This window comes from Globicephala melas, chromosome 9 (assembly GCF_963455315.2).
Source record: "Globicephala melas chromosome 9, mGloMel1.2, whole genome shotgun sequence".
Taxonomy (NCBI): Eukaryota; Metazoa; Chordata; class Mammalia; order Artiodactyla; family Delphinidae; genus Globicephala; species Globicephala melas.
The window spans coordinates 89,191,978-89,211,880 of record NC_083322.1 but is presented as its reverse complement, the minus strand read 5'-3'; the positions used below and the strand labels follow the sequence as shown (position 1 = coordinate 89,211,880).

General features: G+C 37.6%; 1 protein-coding gene across 2 annotated transcripts in view; it reads left to right on the top strand.

Moving 5' to 3' along the window:
- Positions 1–19,903, top strand: part of COG5 (component of oligomeric golgi complex 5) — a 285,705-nt gene that overhangs the window by 205,828 nt on the left and 59,974 nt on the right. For both annotated transcript variants that reach the window (XM_030834402.3, XM_030834401.3), the window contains exons 12-14: positions 823–1,027; positions 8,034–8,195; positions 10,177–10,276. In XM_030834402.3, coding sequence (XP_030690262.1) covers positions 823–1,027; positions 8,034–8,195; positions 10,177–10,276 — 467 coding nt within the window. The remainder of the gene's footprint in view (positions 1–822; positions 1,028–8,033; positions 8,196–10,176; positions 10,277–19,903) is intronic.

Here is a 19,903-nt window from a genome sequence, read left to right as displayed (position 1 = left end):
AAGTGGGACTATATCAAACAAAAAAGCTTCTGTACAGCAAAAGAAATCATCAACAGAACGAAAGGGCAGCCTACTGAATGGGAAAAAATATTTGCAAATCATATACCTGATTTGCAGGTATATGGGTTTATATCTAATATATACATAGAACCCATACAACTCATAGCAAAACATCAAATTATCCCGTTAAAAAATGGGCAAAGGATCTGAGTAGACATTTTTCCAAAGACAACAGATAGATGGCTAACAGGTACGTGAAAAGATGCTCAGCATCACTAATCATCAGCAAAATGGAAATCAAAACCACAATTTCCAGGATTTTAAAAATATTTCTGTTACTGATTTCTAATCTAAAACTGTTTTGGTTTTTATACTTTGTATGACTTGGAACCTTTTAAATTTATTTAGACTGTTTCTATCAGAAATCGTTGATTTTGGTAAATGTTTCATGTGTACTTGAAAATAATGGCTACTTTGCTGTTTTGGATAAAGTATTCTATAGATGTCAGTTACTGATTTTCTGTGTACTTGTTTTATCATTTACTGAGAGAAAGAAAATCTTCAACTGTAATTGTTGATTTGTCTATTTCCTTATAGATTAAGTTTCAAAATATATGGTCCACATATCACGTGCAGTAAGTGGTCTGGGAGGAAAATTACTGTTACTGGCATTATTTTGAAAGACCTTATTAGAACACGTCTTTGGTTTGTCCTATAGTATAGGCTATTTCTGGCACCATCTTCACATACAAAAGAAATTTTTATTTGCTACATTTAATTTTTTTATCATTTATCTAATCATTTTATTGTTTTGCTTGGCAGCTTCTATGTTTTTGAAACAGGCATTTGAAGGAGAATACCCTAAATTATTGCGTCTTTATAATGACTTATGGAAGCGTCTTCAACAATACAGCCAAAGTATTCAAGGAAATTTTAATTGCAGTGGAACTGTAGACCTCTATGCTGACTTACAACACATGGAAGATGATACACAAGACATATTCATACCAAAGAAGCCAGATTATGAGTATGTTTGTTTAATCAAACCTGTTTGTTGGCCTGTTAAGGATTTTGTCTTTTATTTTTATTATAAGTTAGAAAATGGGAAAACGCTAATCTTTGTGAATACTTGTAATGATTACTATTCATTTATTTACTTTAAAAGACTTCACAACACTTTTAACTGAAGAAGTCGAAATTTATCCTTAGTTGAGCAGCCTGGTTCCTGATTAAGCTTCATTTTAAAGTATATCACCAATTAAGGTGAATAGAAGCTAAGAGATGAGCATATGTGGTCATTATCGTTTAATTGATATTATAAGATAACCTGTAATTACATCAGACAGCATCATTATTGATGGACCACTGGCATAAATGTGATATAAAAGGAAATGGTGTGTTCAGGAACTATAGCGGAAATAAATCTTATGCTGGGATAGATTCTCAATCTGGTGGGAAAAACCTAAGTACAGTCAAAATTAAACCTGAAAATCTCTTAGATTATTCATGAAGTACAGTATAGGTAGCCATATTTATAAGCCACATCAGAAAAATAATACCATCTCAATAAGCTTAAACCAGCTAGCTTTCCTCCTAAATTGAAAAAGAGTATTGTTTTCAGATTTCTCTTTGAGCACCAAATCAATTGATTGGCTTGCACACCATCTTTAAACACTAGAATCATTTATTGTGATGAGACTGACTCAAGTAACAGTAGATTCTGATCACTGACCTTGTAAGAAAAAGGTTAGGTTTATGAGTGCTATTTTAATGTTTATCTTAAAAATCTTTTATTCTGAACACTTACAGCTGCATTTTATCCACTGTAGTAAGAAGTTCTGACTGGTAAAATACAGGACATAGAAGTTTTGACTGGGAAAACAAGTGGCGTAAGGGTAGGCTGGTATGATAGAAGGAGACGCTGTTGTTCTCTTCAGTTACTCTTTGATGCTAAACATGGAGATTAGGTGAGGACTAATGGAAAGAGGGGACAAGAAGACTGAAAAGTTTTCTGTTGATCTTGAAAAATCTTGTAATGTATTAAGGTTTTTTTAAGTATACAAAATAGCATACATAGTATCATTGTATTTCTGGTTTAGTTTTATTTTTAAATTCATATGTTGGCACTGAAAAGCTCTGGAAATATACATAGCACAAGGTAATAGAGTTTTATGTCCAAGAGGTAGAGTTTTTATTCTGTATTTTCTGCTTTTACTTAAAATGAGCATATGTTACTCGTGGGGGTAGAGGAAAGGCAGTAAATGCAATGTAGAAAAAAAAATCAGAATAAAAAATACCACTGTGTTTTGGGACATCCTTTTCACCTTTTGGAGACTGACTTCAGTGAGGTGGGGAAGAAGACTTATGACCTGTATTCTTCTAAGAAACCAAAAAATAATGACGATATAATAAGGAAACAATGACAATATGATTTATATATTCTTTTGAGAAGTGAGGCAAGAAACAAACATAAATTTGACCATGGTAGCTGAGCCAAAGGAAAGTTTTTTGTTGTTGTTTTTAATGATAGAGGGAAAGCTGAGAGTTTTTATAGATAGAAGTAGCCAGTGGAGAGAGAAAGTGAAGAAAAGAGATAATGAATGGAACGAGACCTTAGAATAATCTGAATAGAATCAAGGCACAAATAACCAGGTTAACGTTTTTCATCATTGAGTATTTATGCTGAATTTTTGAAAGCTGTCCTTACTATGAAGAAAATAAAACAAGATAATGTGACAGTGTTTTATATAGGGTGATCAGAGAAGACCTCTATGAAAAGGTAACATTTGACCCAAGATCGAGATAATGTGAAGAAATCAACTATGGAAGATTCGGAGTAAGATTTTTGCAGGCAGAGAGAAGAGCAGATTTAGAGCCTGAGAAAATTGAGATGGGGAGGTTGAGGAATAGAAAGCTGAACACAATGAATGAGGGAGAGTGGGGGATAAAAAATTGGGTCGGAGAGGAGGGGAAACGTAAGATCATGTAGGGCTTTATTCACCATGATATGGGGTTTAGAGTTTATTCAAAACACTGGATACCTTTGCTTTTAAACAGAGGAATGAGATGAACTGATAAACATTTAAAAATTAGCATGCCGGCTTCTTTGTGGACAACTGAGGGGGAGTGTCACCACAGGGAAAGAGAAGCTGTTTTGTTTATCCAGACAAGAAATGATAATGGCTTGAAGTAGGATGAGTGGATGAGATGGTGAGAACTGGTCGAATTGATTCGAGATATAGCTTAGAGGGCAAGCCAGTAGAACTTGCTGGTAGATCACATTTGAGAGGAAAAGAAGAATCAAGGATATGTGTGGACAAGTTGGGAGAAGCCTAATGATTGGAAGACATTGTTTCATCGAGTAGTGGTTTTTGTTTTGTTTCTTTTTTGTTTGTTTGTGGGTTTTTTTTTTTTGTTTTTTGGCCATGCTACACGGCTTGTGGGATTTTAGTTCCCTGACCAGGGATCGAATCCAGGCCCTCCACGTTGAGAGCATGGAGTCCTGACCACTGTACTGCCAGGGAATTCCCCATCGAGTAGTGTTAAGGTTTTTCTTTTGAAACTGTTGAATCAAAGATGCAAATTGTTTTGTTGAAAAGGTAGTTGAATGTGAATCAGGGCTAGAAATACATATTTGAGAGTCATCACTATGCAGATCTTTAAAAATCATGGGACTGGAGGAGATTCCATAGGGAAGATATATATAAAGAGAAAAGGGAACTTTGGCCCAAAATATGCACTCCAAAATTTATAGATTGTGCAGAAGAGTGGCAGCCTGCAAGACGAAGAGGAAAAAAAATGGTGAGATAGGAGGAAAACTGAAAGTTATGTGGAACCCCAAAGAATGAGTTCATTTCAGTCAGAAGAGGAATGGTGAACTGTGTCACATGCTGTTGAAAAGCTGAAGAAGCTTAGGACTGAGAAGTGACCTCTAGATATAGCAAAATAAGGTTGTTCAAGGCCTAGGTGTGGAATGGTGGATACAAAGCATTATTAGAATTGATGAAAGACAGAATGGGAGGAGATTGACTTCTGGGATGACAGCCGTCCCCACTCCGCTGACCCACCCCACAGTGAATCTGGTGAAAACTATTAAAAACCAAACAATTTAACGTGTCTGGAAATGGTTTTAAAAGCAAACAGCAAATGAAAAATCATCGACTCAAGAAAGTCTATGAAAATTCGGTAGAAAGAATTCCATAAGAGCCTGTGATATTAGAACCAAGACTGTTGTTCCTCCCTCCCTCTTCCCAGCTCATCAAGGCATAGGCTCCACTCAGGACTGTGACAGCCAAGAACAAAGGGCTCCCTCCCCCGCCACTCCTAACTGGAGGGCTTTCTTCCTAAGAAGAGCAGAACCGCAGCATTTCTCATCCTGCCCTCAGCTGCCAGTTAGCTGAAGTGAAGCCTCAGACAGATGAGATCAATAGGTGGGTGCTTCCTTATTGTGCACAACACCCATCTGTTATGTATATGTTATCACAATAAAAACAAAGCATATTAAGCAAATTAAAAAAAATTTTTTAAATGTGTTCACACACAAATTTGTAATGAATGTTTATAGCAGCATTCATAATCACCAAAAGATAGAAACACCCAAAATGTCCATCAGCAGACAGATGGGTAACCACATGTGATATATCCACACATGAATGAAGGAATGAAGAACTGACACATGTTACAACATGACTGAACCTTGAAAAAATTATGCTAAGTGAAAAAAGCCAGATATAAAGCCCATATGCTGTATGATCCTATTCCTATGAAAGTTAAGAATAGGGAAATCTATAGAGATATAAAGCATATTAGTGGTTGCTTAGGGCTGGGGATGGGGTGAGTGGGGGGGGGTAAAAGATTAAAGCTAAAGGCTATGAGGTTTCTTTTGAAGGTGATAAAAATGTTCTGGGATTGAGCATGGTGATGGTTGCACATCACCATGAATATACTGAATATATATTGAATATACTGAAAGCCATTGAATTATACACTTTAAATGGTTGAATTGAATGTAAATTAAATCTTGATAAAGAAGTTTAGAAAAAGAGAGAACGGGAAAGAAGGAGGTAGGTAATTCTTCTGAGAGGTTTTGATATGAACAAAGGAATAAAGCTACTTTTTCTTTGGGATAAAAGGAAAATCGCTGAGGGTAGGTGAAGTTACAAAGGAAAAAATAAGCTAGTAAGATCATTGCCACTGGTTTTGGTCTTAGTGTAAAGTTGAGGCAGATGGTCAGCTGTGGAGAGTGAAGGGCTGCAGAAGTAGAATTTTAATACCTGGAGCTTCAGGTCTCTTGAAATTAAGAGGTTTGCATAAACATTTAATAGAAACAGTTTAATTTTTCTCTGCAATACGTGGAACGCTTAGCGGCAGATACAGAGACCATCTAACTGAGATTTTCTTCGTAAGAGCTTTGAAAGGAAGGTAAATTAGAAAAGTCAAGATGCTAATGAGAGCACCTTGAAACGGTGGAGGATGAGCGTAGGGTTCCGTAGCGCTGATCACTGTAAGGTCAAAGAGCAAGTTCTTTTGAGTAAAATCTAGCACTTTTATTGATATACAAAGCCCAGCATGATTTGTTCCGTCTGTTTTCTCTTAGACCTCATCTTGTACTGTTCTCCTGCCACTTAAGTGCTCTGCTTCTCTAACTTTTTGTCAAACGCAGCCAGGTCTAAGTCTCTTCTCAGGGCCTTTGCGCTTGTTCTCTTCCTATAGAAAGCGCCTACCCTGGAAATCTATATAACTTGCTCCCTCTTTTCCCTCACATCATCTCAGGAAGCTTTCCCTTGCCTCACCCTATGTAAAATTGGATTAAAAACAAAAACGGTCTCTGGCTTCCTTACTTCCTTTTTCTCTTAGAATTTTTTACTCTCCATTGTATTCCGTAGTTAACTCATTTAAAAATTTTATTTCTTTTTTTGTGTGTTTCTCAGAAGTCTTTTTTTTTTTTTTATTAGTTTTTATTGCAGTAGAGTTGATTTACAATATTGTGTTCTCAGAAGTCTCTTTAAGGGGACAGGGAGTTTTTTTTAACTGACTTCATTGCTACATTTCCCGCATCTAGGAAGTACCTGGCAAATTGTAGACATTTAAGAGAATTAGTAGGCGGGAAGGAGATGGCGGCAAGTGGGGGCGTGGAAAGTTGTCTTCGAGCTTGGAGACGTCACAGGTAGAGCAGTTCAAAACAATGACTCAAACATGGAAGCTCCATAGTAAAGCTAAAATGAAAGTAGACTTCTAGTACAGGACAGGTTTTAGAAAAGTTGTTTGTTTTGACATTGTAATCACCAAGGATCCTTCTCCCCGCCTCCCCCACCCCCCCCGCCACCCCCCGCCCAGATTCTTCAGGTTTTCCAAAACTAACAGGGTGGAGTAAGGTAGGGAGCAGGGGAGGCAGGCAGCCACTGGAGCAGGGCTGAGGGAGGCTGTGCTCTGCCCCCACCTGCGGCTGGCCCCCTGCCGGGTCATCCTTCTGCTCGTCCTCCATCTCTGTGTCAGCAGGCTGCTCTCCTGCAACGACCACAGCCTTGGTCTTGCTCTCCTCTTCAGCCAGCCTCTCAAACATGTTGGCATAGAGCTGCTTCTCCCGTGCGAGCTGCTTGAGGAGTGGCTGCTGGCAGATAGCCAGCTGGGCCTTGGCAGCTTTGGTGTTGGAGTAGAGCTGCAGGACCTTTTGGAAGGATCCTTGGAGAAGAAGAATGTTAGTACTTATAATTTAGTGCTGAAATTTCTGCAGAAGAGAGAAGAGGCTTCTTAAGGTCAGTAAATGACCAGAGCAAAAATAGGGAAGACATTTAAGTAGCTGGCGTGGACTTCAGTAGAGGATTGCCTCAGACACATTTAGACACTAGTTCTTCCCTGTTCCCATTGTGGTCTTTCTCTCATCATCTGTTACGGAAGTTATTATAGTTCACACTTTACCTGCACATTTCTTCACTGGACCGTAAAGCAAATTTCATCTCTATCCTCCCAGCACTCAGTGAGGGCTGGCACATAGTATTCTCAGGAACTATGTGTTGAGTGAAATACTTATTGAATGAGAAAGTGTTAAGATAAGTATGGAATTGTGATGTAGGAGCCAAGAGTGTTCTGATCTCTAGGTCTTGTCAGTTGACCAGCAAAGGTGGAAAAGGAGAGAGCCAAGTTTCCTATACCTGAAGGAGTAGGTCAGATGTTTTCAAAATGAACATTTAGGATTAAGGGGGATTTGTTTTTGTTTGTTTGTTTAAGATAATGGAAAGGCCAGTAGAAGGATCATAAACAGGGGTGATGTGAGAAGATACAGAGTTAATTATATGGTTATAGGTATTTGATAGTAATTGTCAGAGGTAAAATACAAGATCCAATAGTTGGACAAGTAAACGAAAATCAACAGAAATAACTGAAGACATAGGAGGACTGAGGAGGAAAGAAGTGTTTAGTAGGCTAAATTTTAGTTTGTGAAGAATGTTGTAAAACAAATTAACTTAGAACTACAATTAGGAGTATTTGGGTGATTGTGGGACTTGCACAAGCACTTTTTATTTTGTCCTCATTCTTGTTAGTATCAGTTTTGGCATCAGAAGGCTGATAAAAACCTGCACCTGTATACTTCCCTCTTAGGCACTGAGCTTATGAGAGGGCAGCTGTTGTGTGTGAAAAGGGTTGAGCTTGTGGGAGCAGGTCTCTGCAGACTTGCCTCTCTTGTATACTCTATAGAAACATGCTAAGTGAAGGCATGGCCCCATTAGAATTAATAAGATTTTACAGTGTTACTCCTTTAGTTTTAAGCGACAAACTTACTACAGTAGGTACTGGTGCATATTATATAACATTTATGCCCAGGAATTATGTATAAATTAAAATGTTTAGTTCTTAATAAGCATTTGATTATGTAAATATATTTATACATTTTTAAACAAAATTTTTTCTTTTCTTCATATAGAGTTACATTTTATATAGGAGATATGTTTTTAAGAAAGGCATTTACAACCTGATACACTAGCACTTAGTTTTGTATAATTTAAGTTCATTTTTAATAAACTTTGTTCCCACAGTCCCGGAAAGGCTTTGAAAGACTCACTACAACCCTATGAGGCTGCTTATCTATCAAAATCCTTATCTCGACTCTTTGATCCGATCAACTTGGTTTTTCCCCCTGGTGGTCGTAATCCTCCTTCTGCCGATGAACTTGAAGGTATCATTAAAACTATAGCAAGGTATGTATTTTCATGTAGCGGCATGCCGCAAAATGCCTGCCACATTTGTTAGTGATGTATAATGGCAGTACATCTTTAATTTATCTCAAATCATTCAAAGAATTAGTCTGGAAATTAAACCAAGAGTTTTGCATTGAGTGAGTGCACATGTAGTAAGTATCAATACTTGAGATTCCAATTAATAAAACCATTTAAATACAGTCTAAAAATAGTCAATTATCATTATTCTGTATCTTGTCAAGGATACAAAGTAAAACAACCTAATTCTTTATGCCATAGTAAATTTCTGATATTACGTAGGAAAGTTAATATTAAAAAATTTTACAAATTGAGAAGCTAAAGCATGGAGATCAGCTTTTTTTTATCTTAAATCCAGAAAGTACTTCATGGCGTACAAGGATTATAATCCTGATTAGTCTACTTGTGTTTGCTATTTTAAGCTTTCTAAGTGAATGTGACAGCTTTTAAAACTCTCAAAAGGGAAGATATCCTAGCAGAGGATATGGTTGTGCAACCTGAATGGTTGCGGACAATGTATTATACTGTTGCTTTTAGACATTTTACGGACCCCCCAGGTTAATCTGCAGTTGAGACTGTCTCAGTTCCTGTCATAATAACAAGTTGTCGTAACAGTAGGTCTATACATTTATTTATAGGTGAACATTTTGAGGAGTAAAATTAGTAGTTAGGCAATATAGAACCAAGGTATAAAAGTCTAGATTCTTTTAGATTACAAATTTGAAGATGGTGATTCTGAGACATGTGAGAGTACAACTAAAAAGCCACAGGTATAATATGCATATCTATCTAAATACAGCATTGAAATTGCCCAGCATCTTGATCCTAAATCTTTCCACAGTTATCTTGACTTTCCAAAGTCCTGACTGAAGACGTTTATACCCTAATGTCTCCGTTATTTGTTTCATACGGTAGTGACAAAACTGGTCATGGATTGAACTTGATCTCTTTACCTGTTTATGGACATGTTACCTGTTTATGGACTGCACCCATTCCCCGGTGCAGTTTGACAATGCTGTGATCAATTGTAAGGTGGGACTTGAAGAAGCATACTTATGCCATTGTTTAATAGAATGTGAAAGTGAACTTTAATAAAATTATGTCTCACTGGTATATGAAAGGGCATTTTTGTCACACATAGCAAGCACTAATGTTGTTTTAAAGTCCTTCACTTTCTTCATAAAGGCAACCTGGTAAGTGCCAAGATTTATTCTGCTACTTGAGAGACAATAATTACTTTTCTTGCTTTTCTACTTGTATATGCATTTTCATGCAATTTTTAACTCTTAATTCAAAATTAACTTTAAAAAAGTTAACTTTCCATGGTCTTTGTAAATACTTTTTTTTGCAATTACCTCAAATGTCCCAATTAATCCAATGTTAAATTGAAAATAAGCATGACAAAGAAATACTTTAAGAATCCAAATTTTTAAAATATCAAGTTAAATCCTTGTTATGCTTTTGATATATTTAAAAAGCTATTTTATCAAAATAGCATGAATTGGCATAATTTCTACAGAAACTGAGTATCTTTATGTATCGTGTAATTTATATTTTTAGCCTTTGTCCTTCCAAGGTTACTATTTCCATTCAAGAGCTGTCATTTCCTTGCAGATGTCTGTGACATGCAGTGTCTCTAATTGCACTTATCAGTATTAACAAGAGTGCTACTTGAAAAATCTGCACACAATTTACTCTCTTAATCACAGCCTGAACTCACACATGACATGCATTTATTAATGAGAAACTGGTCATTAACCAGACAGTCTTAGAGCACTTTTTCCTAATGCTGAATTTAGGAGGGAAAATGAAACAGTGCAATCCATCAGTTCTTGGAGGCAACCAGTAAAATCTATTAAAAAAAATCACCACATTGTTTATTGGGATTAGGTTTATATGTTGTTCTTTACTTTGTTGATGAACTGTGTGGCTAATAATTAAAGTCTGTTTTTGTTTTCTCCAGTGAACTAAATGTAGCTGCTGTTGATGCAGACCTCACATTAGCTGTGTCAAAAAACGTGGCAAAGACCATCAAGTTGTATGGTGTAAAATCAGAGCAGCTGGTAAGTGATAGTCCCTTCTGTAAACTTTAATGATTTTGTTTAAAATTACTAATTATACAGTACTTGACTAACTATAAATATTGAATTGACTGAATATTAATTTACTGGAAAATTTTATAGTGAATTTTTGAAACTTTCTTATGAATTTAAACCAGAAAAAAATGTTACCTCTTAAAAATTGGCCCTCCTACCATTGCTACACTTAAAAAATGCAGGCAGGTTTTATAAGACTTTTAAAAAAATGCATGTGCCACTTTATGGGCTAAATTATATATATTTTTAAGTGTAATTATTTCAGATTGATCAAATTTCCTGTCATGAGACCCCTCACCGCAGATATCATTCATGTGCTGTTACTTAGTGTGAAATTGACTTGAACCATTAGAAAATGATTGGAGGAAGTGAAGTGCTTAAAACTGTAAAAGAAAGATGTTGATTTACTTTCTAAAGGTTCGAGCCCTAGACTGGAAGTTTAGCTCCAAAATTACTCTTTTTGAAACAGCTGTTTGCATATATTTAAAATAATAGCTGCATGCCTGAATCATAATTTTAATTCTCTACATTAATGTTTTAAAGTTAAGCATACATATTTAACTAGTAGATATGTATGCTAACTGAAATCCAAGGAGTAGGGCTTTAGTACATCTTTAACTGTCATTGATGGACTAATTTTAGAGAATGTGCCAAAATGTGGTATCTCTACTGTCATTATACGGATAGCTAACCATGTTTTTTTGTTGTTGTTGTTTGGCTTCCCTGACTGCTCCAATTGAAACATTGTAAAATGAAGTACAGTTGACTCTTGAACAACTTGGGGGTTGGGGTACCTACCCTCCCTGCAGTCAGAAATCCATGTGTAATTGATAGTCAGCTCTCGGTATTCGTAGTTTCTCCTTGTCATCCCTTCCGTGTCGGTGGATTCAACCAACTGCGGATCATGTAGTACTGTATTATTTACTACTGAAAAAAATCTGCAGGTAAGTGAACCCTCCCAGTTCAAACCCATGTGTTCAAGGGTCAGTTGTAATCTGGCTTTACCTATATCCTAGTAGTTCTAGTTGGTTCTGGAATAATTTTTAGAGTAGGTTGGTAACAAATTGCACTTAAGGAATTTGCATAAAATAATCCTTGGTGCTAACAATCATTTCATGAGACTTCCTGCTTTCACTTCCAATGGATGGCTCCATTGTGTTTGCATATTAATATGGTGCTATTTTCTACTCAATTATTCTTGCAGTCTTGACAAATAATTTAGAAGCATCTTTTTTTTTAACTTTGTTTATTGAAAACTGGCCCTACAGAGACCATGGAAGCTCTTTGTAGATAATTAGATGACTAATTTTTCTCTCAAACTTTTTTTTATAGAAGCTTTATTATGATACTTATTACTTTGAAAAACATGGTTTATTGCTATAAATGAAATTCGGTATTATATCCAGTAGAGTTAGTTCAGTGTAATTACTGGAAGTGTCAGGAAAAAAATATCCTTATGAGATGGTCCCACCTGAAAACAACATTATAAAGAAGAGCCAGCATATGTATGGAAAATATATCACTCTTCTGTGTCAGGCAGGGGCAGTGGTAAATGTAACATGTGACTTCAGTTAAGGCAGTGGTGGCAAAAGGCTTTAACAAAATTAAAATATATCAAAAACATTGGATTGAATTGATGCTGTTGGTTAAATAGTCTGTGACCCTAAATTACTCAGGCCTACCATGCTACAATGCTAAAGGGTAACAGAAAGTTCCGGACTTAAAATTTTGTTTTTTAGACAGTAAACATGGTCTACGTTTGATTCATTCCAATAGAATACATTTGATCACATTTTTTTTTTTTACACAGCAGGTTCTTATTAGTCATCCATTTTATACACATCACTGTATACGTGTCAATTCCAGTTGCCCAATTCATCACACCACCACCACCACCCCTCAGCCACATTCCCCCTTTGGTGTCCATACATTTGTTCTCTACAACTGTGTCTCAATTTCTGCCCTGCAAACCGGTTCATCTGTACCATTTTTCTAGGTTCCACGTATATGCGTTAATATACAATATTTGTTTTTCTCTTTCTGACTTATTTCACTCTGTATGACAGTCCCTAGATCCATTCACGTCTCAACAAAGACCCAATTTCGTTCCTTTTTATGGCTGGGTAATATTCCATTGTATATATGTACCACATCTTCTTTATCCATTCTTCTGTCGATTGGCATTTAGTTTACTTCCATGACCTGGCTGTTGTAAATACTGCTGCAATGAACATTGGGGTGCATGAGTCTTTTTTTTTTTCTTTTTTTCGATACGCAGGCCTCTCACTGTTGTGGCCTCTCCTGTTGCGGAGCACAGGCTCTGGACATGCAGGCTCAGCGGCCATGACTCACAGGCCTAGCCGCTCCACGGCATGTGGGAACTTCCTGGACCGGGGCACGAACCCATGTCCCCTACATCGGCAGGCGGACTCTCAACCACTGCATCACCAGGGAAGCCCTCATGAGTCTTTTTGAATTGTTGTTTTCGCTGGGTATATGCCTAGTATTGGGATTGCTGGATCATATGGTAATTCTATTTTCAGTTTTTTAAGGAACCTCCATACTGTTCTCCATAGTGGCTGTATCAGTTCACATGCCCACCAACAGTGCAAGAGGGTTCCCTTTTCTCCACACCCTCTCCAGTATTTGTTGTTTGTAGATTTTCTGATGATGCCCATTCTAACTGGTGTGAGGTGATACCTCTTTGTAGTTTTGATTTGCATTTCTCTAATAATTAGTGATGTTGAGCATCTTTTCATGTGCTTCTTGGCCATCTGTACGTCTTCTTTGGAGAAAGGTCTGTTTAGGTCTTCTGCCCATTTTTGGATTGGGTTGTTTGTTTTTTTAATATTGAGCTGCATGAGATATTTATATATTTTGGAGATAAATCATTTGTCCGTTGATTCGTTTGCAAATATTTTCACCCATTCTGAGGGTTGTCTTTTCGTCTTGTTTATGGTTTCCTTTGCTGCACAAAAGCTTTTAAGTTTCATTAGGTCCCATTTGTTTATTTTTGTTTTTATTTCCATTACTCTAGGAGGTGGATCAAAAAAGATCTTGCTGTGCTTTATGTCAAAGAGTGTTCTTCCTATGTTTTCCTCTAAGAGTTTTATAGTGTCCGGTCGTACATTTAGGTCTCTAATTCATTTTGAGTTTATTTTTGTGTATGGTGTTAGGGAGTGTTCTAATTTCATTCTTTTACATGTAGCTGTCCAGTTTTCCCAGCACCACTTATTGAAGAGACTGTCTTTTCTCCATTGTATATCCTTGCCTCCTTTGTCATAAATTAGTTGTCCATAGGTGCATGGGTTTATTACCTCTGGGCTTTCTATCTTGTTCCATTGATCTATGTTTCTGTTTTTGTGCCAGTACCATATTGTCTTGATTACTGTAGCTTTGTAGTGTAGTCTGAAGTCAGGGAGTCTGATTCCTCCAGCTCTGTTCTTTTCTCTCAAGACTAATTTGGCTATTCGGGGTCTTTGTGTCTCCATACAAATTTTAAGATTTTTTGTTCTACTTCCATAAAAAAAATGCCATTGGTAATTTGATAGGGATTGCATTGAATCTGTAGATTGCGTTGGGTAGTATAGTCATTTTCACAATATTGATTCTTCCAATCCAAGAACATGGTATATCTCTCCATCTGTTGGTATCATCTTTGATTTCTTTCATCAGTGTCTTACAGTTTTCTGCATACAGGTCTTTTGTCTCCCTAGGTAGGTTTATTCCTAGGTATTTTATTCTTCTTGTTGCAGTGGTAAATGGGAGTGTTTCCTTAATTTCTCTTTCAGATTTTTCATCATTAGTGTATAGGAATGCAAGGGATTTCTGTGCATTAATTTTGTATTCTGCAACTTTACCAAATTCACTGATTAGCTCTAGTAGTTTTCGGGTGGCATCTTTAGGATTCTCTATGTATAGTATCATGTCATCTGCAAACAGTGACAGTTTTACTTCTTCTTTTCCAATTTGTATTCCTTTTATTTCTTTTTCTTCTCTGATTGCTGAGGCTAGGACTTCCAAAACTGTATTGAATAATAGTTGTGAGAGTGGACATCCTTGTCTTGTTCCTGATCTTAGTGGAAATGCTTTCAAGTTTTTCACCATTGAGAATGATGTTTGCTGTGGGTTTGTCGTATATGGCCTTTATTATGTTGAGGTAGGTTCCCTCTTTGCCCACTTTCTGGAGAGTTTTTATCATAAGTGGGTGTTGAATTTTGTCTAAAGCTTTTCTGCATCTATTGAGATGATCATATGGTTTTTCTTCTTCAGTTTGTTAATATGGTGTATCACATTGATTGATTTGCATGTATTGAAGAATCCTTGCATCCCTGGGATAAATCCACTTGATCATGGTGTATGATCCTTTTAATGTGTTGTTGGATTCTGTTTGCTAGTATTTTGTTGAGGATTTTTGCATCTATATTCATCAGTGATATTGGTCTGTAATTTTCTTTTTTTGCAGTATCTTTGTCTGGTTTTGGTATCAGGGTGGTGGTGGCCTCATAGAATGAGTTTGGGAATGTTCCTTCCTCTGCAGTTTTTTGGAAGAGTTTGAGAAAGACGGATGTTAGCTCTTCCCTAAATGTTTGATAGGATTCACCTGTGAAGCCATCTGGTCCTGGACTTTTGTTTGTTGGAAGATTTTTAATCACAGTTGCAACCTCACTACTTGAGATTGGTCTGTTCCTATTTTCTATTTCTTCCTGGTTCAGTCTTAGAAGGTTATACCTTTCTAAGAATTTTTCCATTTCTTCCCGGTTGTCCATTTTATTGGCATAGAGTTGCCTGTAGTAGTCTCTTAGGATGCTTTGTATTTCTGTGGTGTCTGTTGTAACCTCTCCTTTTTCATTTCCAATTTTATTGATTGGAGTCCTCTCCCTCTTTTTCATGATGAGCCTGGCTAACGGTTTATCAATTTTGTTTATCTTCTCAAAGAACCAGCTTTTAGTTTTATTTATCTTTGCTATTGTTTTCTTTGTTTCTATTTCAGTTATTTCTGCTCTGATCTTTATGATTTCTTTCCTTCTTCTAACTTTGGGTTTTGTTTGTTCTTCTTTCTCTAGTTCCTTTAGGTGTAAGATTAGATTATTTATTTGAGATTGTTCTTGTTTTTTGAGGTAGGCCTGTATAGCTATAAACTTCCCTCTTAGAACTGCTTTTGCTGTATCCTGTAGGTTTTAGATTGTCACGTTTTCATTGTCATTTGTCTTTAGGTATTTCTTGATTTCCTCTTTGATTTCTTCAGTGATCTCTTGGTTATTTAGTAACGTAGTGTTTAGCCTCCATGTGTTTGTGTTTTTTATGTTTTTTCCCCTGTAATTCATTTCTAATCTCATAGCGTTGTGGTCAGAAAAGATGCTTCATATGATTTCAGTTTTCTTAAATTTACTGAGACTTGATTTGTGACCCAAGATGTGGTCTATCCTGGAGAATGTTCCGTGCACACTTGAGAAGAAAGTGTATTCTGTTGTTTTTGGATGGAATGTCCTATAAATATCAATTAAATCTACCTGGTCTGTTGTGTCATTTAAAGCTTCTGTTTCCTTATTTATTTTCATTTTGATTGATCTGTCCATTGGTGTAAGTGAGGTGTTAAAGTCTCCCACGATTATTGTGTTACTGTTGATTTCCTGTTTTACAGCTGTTAGCAGTTACCTTATGTACTGAGGTGCTCCTGTGGTGGGTGCGTACATATTTATAATTGTTATATCTTCTTCTTGCGTTGATCCGTTGATCATTATGTAGTGTCCTTCCTTGTCTCTTGTAACATTCTTTATTTTAAAGTCTATTTTATCTGATACGAGTATTGCTCCTCCAGCTTTCTTCTGATTTCCATTTGCATGGGATATGTTTTTCCATCCCCGCACTTTCAGTCTGTATGTGTCCCTAGATCTGAAGTGGGTCTCTTGTAGACAGCATATATATGGGTCTTGTTTTTGAATCCATTCAGCAAGCCTGTGTCTTTTGGTTGGAGCATTTAATCCATTCACATTTAAGGTAATTATTGATATATATGTTCCTATTACCGTTTTCTTAATTGTTTGGGGTTTGTTTTTGTAGGTTCTTCTCTTGTGTTCCCACTTAGAGAAGTTCCTTTAGCATTTGTTGTAGAGCTGGTTTGGTGGTGCTGAATTCTCTTAGCTTTTGCTTTTCTGTAAAGCTTTTGATTTCTCCACCGAATCTGAATGAGATCCTTGCTGAGTAGAGTAATCTTGGCTGTAGGTTCTTGCCTTTCATCACTTTAAGTATATCATGCCACTCCCTTCTGGCTTGTAGAGTTTCTGCTAAGAAATCAGCTGTTAATCTTATGGGAGTTCCCTTGTATGTTATTTGTCATTTTTCCCTTGCTGCTTTCAATAATTTTTCTTTGTCTTTAATTTTTGCCAGTTTGATTACTATGTGTCTTGGTTTGTTTCTCTTTGGGTTTATCCTGTATGGGACTCTCTGTGCTTCCTGGACTTGGGTGGCTATTTCCTTTCCCATGTTAGGGAAGTTTTCAACTATAATCTCTTCAAATATTTTCTCGGGTCCTTTCTCTCTCTCTTCTACTTCTGGGACCCCTATAATGTGAATGTTGTTGCCTTTAATGTTGTCCCAGAGGTCTCTTAGGCTGTCTTCATTTCTTTTCATTTTTTTTTCTTTATTCTGTTCCACAGCAGTGAATTCCACCATTCAGTCTTTCAGGTCACTTCTCCGTTCTTCTGCCTCAGTTTTTCTGCTATTGATTCCTTCTAGTGTAGTTTTCATTTCAGTTATTGTATTGTTCATCTCTGTTTGTTTGCTCTTTAATTCTTCTAGGTCTTTGTTAAACATTTCTTGCATCTTCTCGATCTTTGCCTCCTTTGTATTTCTGAGGTCCTGGATCATCTTCACTATCATTATTCTGAATTCTTTTTCTGGAATGTTGCCTATCTCCACTTCATTTAGTTGTTTTTCTGTGGTTTTATCTTGTTCCTTCATCGGGTACATAGCCCTCTGCCTTTTCATCTTGTCTGTCGTTCTGTGAATGTGGTTATTGTTCCACAGGCTGCAGGACTGTAGTTCTTGCTTCTGCTGTCTGCCCTCTGGTGGGTGAGGCTGTCTAAGAGGCTTGTGCAGGTTTCCTGATGCGAGGGACTGGTGGTGGGTGGACAGAGCTCAGTAAAACTTTAATCCACTTGACTGCTGATGGGTGGGGCTGAGTTCCCTCCCTCTTGGTTGTTTGGCCTGAGGCAACCCAACAGTGGAGCCTACCTGGGCTCTTTGGTGGGGCTAATGGCAGACTCTGGGAGAGCTCACGCCAAGGAGTACTTCCCAGAACTTCTGCTGCCAGTGTCCTTGTCCCCACAGTGAGCCACAGCCACCCCCTGCCTCTTCAGGAGACCCTCCAACACTAGCAGGTAGGTCTGGTTCAGTCTCCCCTGGGGTCATTGCTCCTTCCCTTGGGTCCCAATGCGCACACTACTTTGTGTGTGCTCTCCTAGAGTCTCTGTTTCCTCCAGTCCTGTCGAAGTCCTGCAGTCAAATCCCACTAGGCTTCTGTAAGGTCGGATCTTAACAAACGGCATCACGAAACAGGGGAAGGCTTCAAGTGAGCTTTATTAGGGAGCGCTCCCGGGCGAGGTTCACTGGTCCGAGAGAAAGGGGGCCAGAGAAGTCGTGCCGGGGCGAGGGTTGGGCAAGATTTTATAGGGGAAGAAGGGAAAGGGGTGTGGTGAATCTGGGAGGGCGCAGGGTATTCCTTATTTGGTGGTCTTTTCGGGTATCCTGGGGGACCGTTAGTCCCGCCTCTTGAAAGGCGGGAAGGCTGGGCTGGTTTCAAAGTCCCCAGGTTAGTTTCTGGAACTGGGTGGTCCGGAATGTCTCCAGGGCAGTTTCTGGAACTGGGTGGTCTGGAGAATTTCGTTCTGATGCAACCGGTGAATCTGATTGTGTTCCCCTGCCTCGGGCCAGTTGGCCTTACAGCTTCAAACTCTGATTCTCTACAAATTCCTCTTCCCATTGCCAGACCCCCAGATTGGGAAGCCTGACGTGGGGCTCAGAACCTTCACTCCAGTGGGTGGACTTCTGTGGTATAAGTGTTCTCCAGTCTGTGAGTCACCCACCCAGCAGTTATGGGATTTGATTTTGCTGTGATTGTGCCCCTCCTACCGTCTCATTGTGGCTTCTCCTTTGTCTTTGGCTGTGAGGGTATCTTTTTTGATGAGTTCCAGTGTCTTTCTGTTGATGATTGTCCAGCAGCTAGTTATGATTCTGGTGTTCTCACAAGAGGGAGTGAGAGCATGTCCTTCTACTCCGCCATCTTGGTTCACAGTTTCTTAAAATTTTTTTTTTTTTAAGTGAATTTTTTTAAGGTCGTTTTACTTTTCTGCTTTCATTTTAGTGTTTAAAGAAAGCCTAAGCATTAAATAACAGTTCAAACAGCATCATATGTTTATTATTTTAAATATTATTGAGTAATGACAAGTAACTTCTAATGTTCATCTCTTGTGTTTTGGCTATTAATAACACTTTCTGCCCCTCCTCTATGTTTTTAAATTTGACACGTTTTGTTCTTTGATCTTACCATATTCCTCTTCCTTCATAATTATTTCACTGAAAACATTTAGAAGAAAATAGCCAAGTGTTAAATCTTTAGTGAGAGAAAGATTGAAAGATGTTTTTCTTTTTTTTCTTTTTTTTTTTTTTTGCCGTACGCGGGCCTCTCACTGCTGTGGCCTCTCCCGCTGCGGAGCACAGGCTCCAGACGCGCTGGCCCAGCGGCCATGGCTCACGGGCCCTGCCGCTCCACGGCACGTGGGATCCTCCCGGACTGGGGCACGAACCCATGTCCCCTGCATCGGCAGGTGGACCCCCAACCACTGCGCCACCAGGGAAGCCCTGAAACATGTTTTAAAGTAGAATATCTACTCTATCTGTAAGTGGAAATGTTTAGTTGAAATTTGGTATAAGTCTATAAAGGGACAGTTCTTTCTGTAGGTGAGATATTTAAGTCTCAAGTCCACAAGGTTGAAAAGTAACAGAAATCATATCATTAATGAATGTTTAAGCTGTGAAATAAAGGAAAGCTAGAATTTTAACAACAGTGTGTTTTTTAAAAGGGCAACTTGAAAATACAAAACTTGAAATGTAGAATGAGCAGCTTTCCAGAATCCTAAATTTATTTTCCTAAATGTTAGTTGTGGAAGTTTCTTGGCTATCGGAACATTTAACATGCTTAACTATAGCTTTAGTTCACATCAGGAGAAAGGATGGTAAAAGGATTTCTCAAGTTGATCCTTTGTGTAGACCATCTTTATGACCATCTAAACTCACTATGTGTTTTTGGATATATTCTTTCATATGCCTAAAAAAGCTGTATGTTTTTCTTTTCAACCTTATCATTTGAATGTCTTAGGATATAGTAGAATAAAATATATATGAGTTATATACATAGTACATATATTTGCTTATAATAATCTGAAATTATTTTATCATTACACATGTATTTGTTTTTCTAAGTCTTCTTTGTTACTAATCACCAGAGTTATGTCATAAAAACCTAAAGCTCTATAGGGACAAATCCTTACATCCTTCTTTCTGACTCTTAAATGGTACCAGAGAATTCTTTTT